Source organism: Branchiostoma floridae, chromosome 15 (genome assembly GCF_000003815.2).
Source record: "Branchiostoma floridae strain S238N-H82 chromosome 15, Bfl_VNyyK, whole genome shotgun sequence".
Lineage (NCBI taxonomy): Eukaryota > Metazoa > Chordata > Leptocardii > Amphioxiformes > Branchiostomatidae > Branchiostoma > Branchiostoma floridae.
In genome coordinates this window covers 7,522,105-7,530,301 of record NC_049993.1, presented here as the reverse complement: position 1 = coordinate 7,530,301, position 8,197 = coordinate 7,522,105, and the positions used below count along the sequence as shown (strand labels likewise).

The following is an 8,197-nucleotide window of genomic DNA, read 5'->3' as shown; positions in this document are numbered from 1 at the left end:
GACCTAGGATTGATGTGTTCAAAAATTCGTACTTTCCCAGAACTATCGTAGAGTGGAATTTGTTATCACCAAGTACAGTAGGGGCATCTTCTCTGGGTAGTTTTAAAGAACGCTTGCAGATAGATGTGCAAAAGCTAGTCGGTGTGACGGGTCGTTTGGTGTAATATAACCAGCTGCTGCCGCGCCGCGTGCCTGCGAAGCCGGTGTGTTACGCCGAACGCGATACATACAGATACAGAAATCAAAGTCGTGGTATGTCAATTTAGCCTGGAGTCCATTGGACCAACCCTGTTAGCATTGGTCCACTCCCAACGGTCGCTCCCCGACGTTCGGGAGCGGACCAAAGCTACACAAGGCTGGATTCCAGGCTATAGCCAGTTACGTATCTAAGTCATCTGGACGTGTCGATGAGGATCTCTAGCGATCTACACTATATAACGTTAATACCCGCTACTGTTTTGAGCTTTTCATGCAATGAAATTGTTAGCCACAGCGTGGTGCTTTTGAGCCGTGCTCATGATGTACCCCTGCTTTAGCTAATCTCCAAGCAGATCCTACTGTAGCACAAGATACTATCAAAAGCTGGCAGAGGAGTTTAGACGGCCTAAAGGAGTGCTCCGGTGCCCGTTTGACTCCCTTTGGCCGGCTATACTGCTTGGCCAGCTTTGATACTATCTCATGGCACCGTAGGGCTATACACCTTGGCCAACTTTGATACTATCTTTAAATAGCACCGTAGGGTTTGCTCCAAGACTATGTTTAGTAACCTTGATGCTGATTGGTCTAGATCTGGACCGCCCTTCTTATGAGTTCCAAGTCTGTGGGTCAAAGGGCAAGTTTAGGCGGGAAAACACGGAAGCGAAACCGCGCCATTTCCCGCGCGCCGAAAGTGAAACTGTCTATTTGTTTGCGAACTCCTCCCTAAAAGTGACGTCGCAGTACCGTCAGAAAGTGCACTTTGGGCACCACGTAGACAGCTCGAACTGTTCAGTTAGCTTTCGATCGAGTATAAAAAGAGAAGGAAGTGCAGAAATGGCGACATCTGCGAGTGAGAATCCCACCCAGAGTTGGGAGGATTTGTACAACTGGGCTTGCCGAGCCTATGGTCTGACCGACAAGACAATCCAGGTAACTACAGCGTAATCAAGATAAGAACCTTCGAAAATTATCTTAAATTATCTCAGATCTTTTCTTGATTTCCTGTCTTTGTGTGTCATTCTTTTTACACACAGTTAGCATAATTTTCTGTACAAAGAAAATCCACGTTGTCTGTACCGTTATGTGAGAAGTTGTAGTATTTATTTCCTTGTATTTCTACCAGATACTTGAAGAACAGGACTGTAACACAGCCGAGGCCCTCGCGGCATTGACAGAGGATGATCTGACGGACCTGGAGATCACGGTGGGACAGAGGCGCCTGGTCGCCAACATGCTGGCCGACCTGAGGACCGCCTGGGACCACAACCTCAGGCTGGAGAGGGAACTCCGCCGTGCGTTTCCAAGGGGAAAATACATGGTAGGAAATGTTTATGTATTTCTTTGCTCATTAGTGAAAATTTAGTCCCATAGATATGTAGCGATTGTTTTGTTGATCCTTGTATGCTGTGTGTTTGTTGGAGGACTTTTTGGTTAGATCAAGAACAGGTGGAGAAGGGTTTACGGAAAAGGCTGGGCTCTCTACCTTGCCTGTCTACCTGGGCTAGCTATCATGTCAGGCCACTCTGGATCCCCCCATTCACACTCCCTCAAATGGTTACTAGACACTAATGCAGCTGCACCCTCTAGTGGAATGCATAAAAATTACAACCATAACACTGGGTATGGATATGCTCCACCGTCCAATTTCAACTTGTAGTACCCCAGCCATGTAAAACTGAAACCTTTTCATTCTCTTACTGTAGTCGTATTGCCGTCATCTGGAACAATTTGCCACTAGACATCCACCAACACATGTACTCTAACTTCACTCTACAGTCTGTCAAAAAATTCTAAATTTCTTATATAGATCCCGCTTAAGTGACGCCTTTATTACTGAGAACATAATTATGTACCTGAACAACTACCTGCCAATGCACATTATGCCTATGAACCTAGCTTCCCCATTTGATCTCCTATTATTTTTTATTATTATTTTGTTGTATATTCTGTATATTATTTGATTTGACATTACTTTAGTTATTTGTAATTTGTTTGTACTTTTATATTCATTTGATAGGATAGGATGGGACTAACGGTTGTTAGTTATTTTGCTCCATGTACTACTTTCCAATAGTTTTAATCATTTATTTAGTAGTTATGTATGTAGTTGTTTTTTCTTTCACTTGTTTATTTTAATTATGTTTCTGTGCATTAGAGGATCCGCCCATGTAGAGGAAATCTATATTCCTGTTGCTGGATCCTCACAGAACATTTCTGTAAATCGTAAGAAATAGATAAATAAATAATGTCAGTCTGCTTTGGGAACTTAGGCTTTTCACTTGATGTCATATGTGCCATTTTAGATTACAGCGTACGTCTGTAAGGCATACCACGATACCATCTCTTAAATCACATGTCTGCCAACATTGTCCCTGAAGGATTCAAATTGTAATCATCATGACGTCAATGTCAACGAGGCATACTTCATGATTTAGTTGACCTTGGCTCTTTCTTTGTTCACAAACTTCACCAACTGACAACTCAGAAAACCCATTGTCTGAGATCGCACTTGCTACACATCAGGTTACAGGTATGTGTCACGTGGTAACCGTGGATTTAACCGAAAAAGGCCAATTATAGATCATGGTATACTGAAGTAACAAAATGGATAAGAGCGCTGTTAGGGACACTGTTCTTTCTGAGGGATGTCATTTCACTCAGCAGTTGGCAGTGACAAAGTGAAGAGGGAGTTGTAATGTACAGAGTAGCCCTGACCCCAACCCTCTCCCTCCTAAACAGTATTTCCTGGAAGGCCAACCAAATCCCTGTTTCTGCCTATCTTTAGATGATAGATCGTTGTAAACCTGTTATGTAACAGACGGTTACAGATTACGGAGCTCTACTCTGCATGAATCATTTGATGTACTTAGTGCCATTTTGTGGTAGACTGTAAGTTACAGTCAAACCTGCCCAAGACGACCACCAGGGGGACCGGAAAAAAGCGGTCGATTTGGACAGGTGGTCGCTGAGAAGAGTATCGACTCAAAACATGCCCGATGCGTTGTGTTTAATGGCAAATAGCAAACACACTGCATGCACGCAAAAAAGCGAGGTCTTTAATGTCAAATACAACACGCACACTGTTAATTGTAAATTTAACCCCAAGCTTTTATCGAACTTTTATACGATACAGTGTTTTAAAGCTCAAGTATTTGTACACTAACGTTTTAGACAGTAAGGGAACTTTGATGCTGTCAGTTACCATACAAGCCTTTATGCGTCGCTGTGTTCCTAATCGCCGTATCTGAAATAACTACGGTGCACCTTTCGAATTCGATGCCCGTCACGTCCCCATAGCGTACTTACCCACAGGTGAATGTACAGTACAGTTGGACAAAAGCACTCACACGTACAGATTTTTCTTAAAAAGGTATGAGCTACACAGATCTTTCTTAAAAAAGTATGAGGGTATATACGTTTCAGCATTCGTTCACTTTATAATGATATAGATTTTTTAAAAAAAACTTCTGTAACAACTAAATTCGGATTTTCTTACAACGATCTTTATGGGTCCCAATTTGGGCCGGTCGCAGTCGCGTTGGCCAGGTGGTCGTTGAGTAAAGGTCGCTTAATGCTTACGTCAATGGGAAAAAAAATTGGGACCAAGAAAAAGCGGTCGAAATGGCCAGGTGGTCGCTGAGAAAAGGTGGTCGCTCGGGCAGGTTTGACTGTATATGGCAAAAGCCTTGTATAGACTTGTTTCCCAATGTTTCCTGACTTAAGAAAAAGTATCTATTGTGTGAACGGTTTAACTGAGGGCATGTCAGGGTGGCCTGTTGCAAGATTTCCTTAAGTTTGTATTTTGGCCCTGGAATTGAGGAGTTGTCCTGTATAGCCTAGTATAGGCCATGGAAATGTTCTGGCATCCAGACTACCCCTGATTCAACTGCTTTTACTTCACAAAGGACTCAGCCCATTTTAAGACTACAGTACTCTGGAAAATGTTATTGGACGTGATGTAGTTTTGATCTCCAATCCCAGTTTGTGGATCAAAACACAATATGTTCTTGACAGCACTTTTCTCCAAACTTGTGGGCAGGCTATCTAAGAATGCTGTATGTTGTTGATATTAAATCCCAATGCCCCTACGACTTAGTACCTCAGCACCAGACAGGCGTTACATTTGCCCCAGACAGCTGTCTGCCACTTACCGGCAAGCCTTCAGTGTCTAAATCTGAGTCACACAAAATGTAGCACCCCTTATCTCACCTAGCCATACTCTGTACTGTGCGACCACCACCTGGGTATAAAGCAATATTTTATCCCACCCCATGTGGAAAACAAAGATTGGAAGAAGTTGACCCACGTAGGCAGATATACAGGTTGAGCTTGACAGCAGTACATGGAAAATGTCGGTCTGTGTGAAAGATATGGTGAAGCCACTGTGTCTTAGTGCCAGCATTTATCAGAGTTTCGCTCTCTTTAATGTAAGTCATTGAAATACCTTTTAAAGCCAGGTTGCCCATAGCCAGGGTTTAACAGGTTTTCTAAAATGCACTTCTCCTATCAGGCAAGTACATGAAAAATATACTTGCCCAAACCAACTTTTTGCTTGCCCGAAATTTAAGTAATTTCTCTGTATATTTTCACTTCCACCAAATTGGAATGGAATTCAAACATTTAGCTGAAAATAAGGATAATTAAAGAAATTTGTGCTAATCGCCCTCTGAAACATTAAACGTCCTAAATGTCTTCAACAAAAGTTGACAGCACGCTTTTCTTCCTTTGTAGATAAAAGCTTACTACTCTGAGGAGGAAGAGGAGAATGAGGATGATGTTCTTGAAGCTGTGACAATCTCTGCAACAGACAATGAACAAGACGTGGTAATGGTCACTTCAAGTTTCTCGAAACAGGCATCTGTTGTAATTGTTTGAGCTATGTGCTGAGATGGCAAAAGGACTGTATTTACTACTGACTGCTAATATTGCTTAAGTAGTTGGGAGAGAATGGGAAGGGAATTTAGGAAATGGTGCCAGGCGAATGTGCTGATCATCATTTTGTTTTTTATGTCTTTGAAAAAAAGGGAAGAAAGTAATGGAACAAAGTGTGTGTTGTATGCCTACAATAGCTAGTTTATGATAAAATGCAGATGGTATGGTCTCCCCTTCCTTCCCCCAAAATGTAGGGTGCTTTGACTTTATGTGAGGATTCAGTATATTAGAGGAGGAGCGAGTGGGAAAAGAAGTACTTGGTCAGACAGTCTGGAAGGAGCTCCAGGGAGGGAATGTTGGTGTGTGGAAGAAAGAAAGGAGAGGAATGTCTTGAATCTCTTCAATCTAGGGATTTCAAGGAACTTGTAACAGTGTGAAACTTCCGTTTTATACCAGGTCCTGATCTATTGTAAGGCCTACATCACCTTCCTGAAGACTGGAAAACTGGAAGATGGAGATCAGCTCTTCACTTTTGTGGAGGAGGCTGTTGCAAAGATGTAAGTAGAGCATTTGCAGGCATGGATTGAGATCATGGGAAGGTTAAGTGTAGTTGAAGATCATTTCCTTCTTCTGCTTAGTACCTGACAACCAAGTCCTTCAGAACACGAGTACCAATTTAAGAAGATAACATTCTGTCGGTATTGCACTTTTACACAGGCAGTTATTGGTATATTTGTACTGCGTATGGTAGCTTTGGTACTTGAAGGCACGACTATTCCTTGACCTGACATTTTGTGCGGCCAAATAATCTTGTAACGGGGGCCGCCCTAAGACGGTTCCCGTCCTAAGACGGTACGGATTTTTTGCTGATCTTATTATCCATAAGTACACCGTGTTTGTTGCCACTGACTATGCTGACTATAAAGGTAAATAAACCAAGTCCATGCACACAGCTTTAATTTGCATTCCAAGTATACTTTAACATATTTACTTCATGTTTTTTAAAAACAGAATTCTAACAGTAATGTTGACAGTGCTGAATCACTGCGGTCACCGGCCTCTGCGTATTGGCGGCTCGTGTCGCTAACTATACGAACTCTTTCAAGCAGTCACACAACTGCCATGATACACATAAATAAAGCTCCATAAAACACTATGGATATGGGTCTTCAAATGTTTGTTGAGTAGAAAAGCAACCAAAAGGAAGCGACATAAACATTGCCACCATTGTACTCCCAAGGGAGTGTGGCCGTGAAGGTGGCAGACAAGAGAACGCTCCAAAGATTTATTTGACTGTAACAAATGATTCGTGCTGTCTATGAAAATAAGACTTGATAGAGAGATGTATATCATATTTTCATATAATCACACAGAGTTTTGTTGATGTTGGCGGTGTCGTTTTTTCGTAATAGTTTTTTTAGTCGGGCATTCACAATCAGTGCATTCAGCCCATTGCCCGTAAAAACATCAGCTGGATTGTTCTAGGTACAGCCTTCCTCATATGAGACAGAAAGTACATACAGTCACGATTTTACTGTTAAAAGTAATCTAAAATATCATACTATTAATTTTTTTCTGTGTACTTAAATTTACCACTTACTTCTGAAGAGAGCAAAATGTAAAAAAGCGTACCGAGTTAGGCACACTGTCCAGCGTAGCACAAAATTGGAAGGTTACATACACGAAATTGTCTCACAGTGTTTGCCGCTTGTAACACGTAGCGCGAAAGGTTCATGAACCACATGAATGCATTTCTTATTCAAGTATGTTGTTCAAATCTATGTGTAAAAAATTCAGTCATCAAACTTTGACCACTCTCAGGCAACTAGCGATGGAGCGCCATGAGTTTGAGCGCAAGAAAAAGCGTACCGTGTTGGGGCACCTCCCGTTACAGTAGAAGCCAGTTAATTGCACAATGGATAACTGCACACTTCTGTTAACTGCACGGAATCCCAAAGTCCCTGTAATGATGCGGTTCAGCCGAATAAATTCACTTTGTTGCACCATCCGGATAATTGCACAAAATATACTGTCAAATGTGGGGTACAATTGAAACGGCTTCTACTGTACCAAACTTATCCTTGCCTTTTGTGCAGGAATGATGGAGTCTACAAGGGGGCGCTCCTGTTGCTCCCTCAGGAAACATTCCTGCCCCGTTCGCTGGCCGAGAAGCTGCTGGATGAAGGCGACATGTTCCCCCTGCGTCACACCGACTCCTTCATCACTGATGTCAGGAGGGATGTGAAGCTGCTGATGGACAGGGAAGAGGAGGAGGAGGATGGAGAGGAGGACTATCATGAGGAGGTACTACAGTAGAAGCCGCTTAATTGCACACCCCATTTGCCAGTGCATTTTGTGCAAATATCCGAATGGTGCAACAAAGCAAAGTTTTTAAGCTGGACTGCACCACCATGGGATTCGTACAATGAACAGAAGTGTGCGATTATCTGTTGTGCAATTAACTGGCTTCTACTGTACTTGAGAAACAAGTGGACAAAGTCACATTGTTGGGTTGTGTGGCGTAACAGCAGGGTGTTTGGGCCGTAACCCAGAGGTCCTGGGTTCAAATCTGTTGATATGTCGCCAACCTTGTGCCCAGATGTAGATGGCCTCTTTCACTCCTATCAACAGGTAGATGCACTTGAACAACACTAAGAGTTTGTAAATCCTAAATCATTCCCACTTATCTGGAGCAGTCACGCTACCTCAGCAACCACATTTCCTCAGTCCCAGTTTGACCATAGTAAGAAGAGACATACATGTACATGTTTCTGCTGTCATGAAGTGATCTTGATTGTTATACCTTCTTTTCCTTCCAGCTGGAAACGGGCACACCAGAGAGAAGCACAGACCCCCTGCTACAGACCAAGACAGACGTAGACCCCCTACTGCACCTGCTACACCTGCTACAGCCGCATCCCCCCAGCTACACACCCAGTCAGCTGTCCTCTGATGATTGGCAGAACCCTCAGCCTCTCCTGGACGAGTACTGGCGTGGACCAGACAAGGTTGACCCCAAAACACCAGTGACGTTTAAGACTGGGAAACCTGACTCCAGGTAGAAGAGATGATTCTTTTTTTCCTTCAGAATACCCAAACTAAGACAGCAAGCAGCCTTTATTCAAAT

At 42.9% G+C, this 8,197-nt stretch overlaps 1 protein-coding gene across 1 annotated transcript; it reads left to right on the top strand.

Moving 5' to 3' along the window:
- Positions 1 to 831: 831 nt before the first annotated feature.
- LOC118432036 lies at positions 832 to 8,132 on the top strand. The gene is made up of 6 exons (XM_035843535.1): positions 832 to 1,128; positions 1,322 to 1,516; positions 4,930 to 5,022; positions 5,527 to 5,627; positions 7,167 to 7,374; positions 7,890 to 8,132. Exons 1-6 carry the CDS (start codon positions 1,033 to 1,035, stop codon positions 8,130 to 8,132), a joined length of 936 nt encoding a protein of 311 aa, XP_035699428.1. The 5' UTR covers positions 832 to 1,032.
- Positions 8,133 to 8,197: the final 65 nt, after the last annotated feature.

What these genes read in the sequence shown, in the direction of transcription:
- LOC118432036 (XM_035843535.1), top strand. Translation starts at nt 1,033, where the DNA reads ATGGCGACATCTGCGAGTGAGAATCCCACCCAGAGTTGGGAGGATTTG. An exon ending in TGACCGACAAGACAATCCAG is followed by an intron (nt 1,129 to 1,321) that starts GTAACTACAGCG and finishes TATTTCTACCAG; the next exon opens with ATACTTGAAGAACAGGACTG. An exon ending in AGGAGGACTATCATGAGGAG is followed by an intron (nt 7,375 to 7,889) that starts GTACTACAGTAG and finishes TTTTCCTTCCAG; the next exon opens with CTGGAAACGGGCACACCAGA.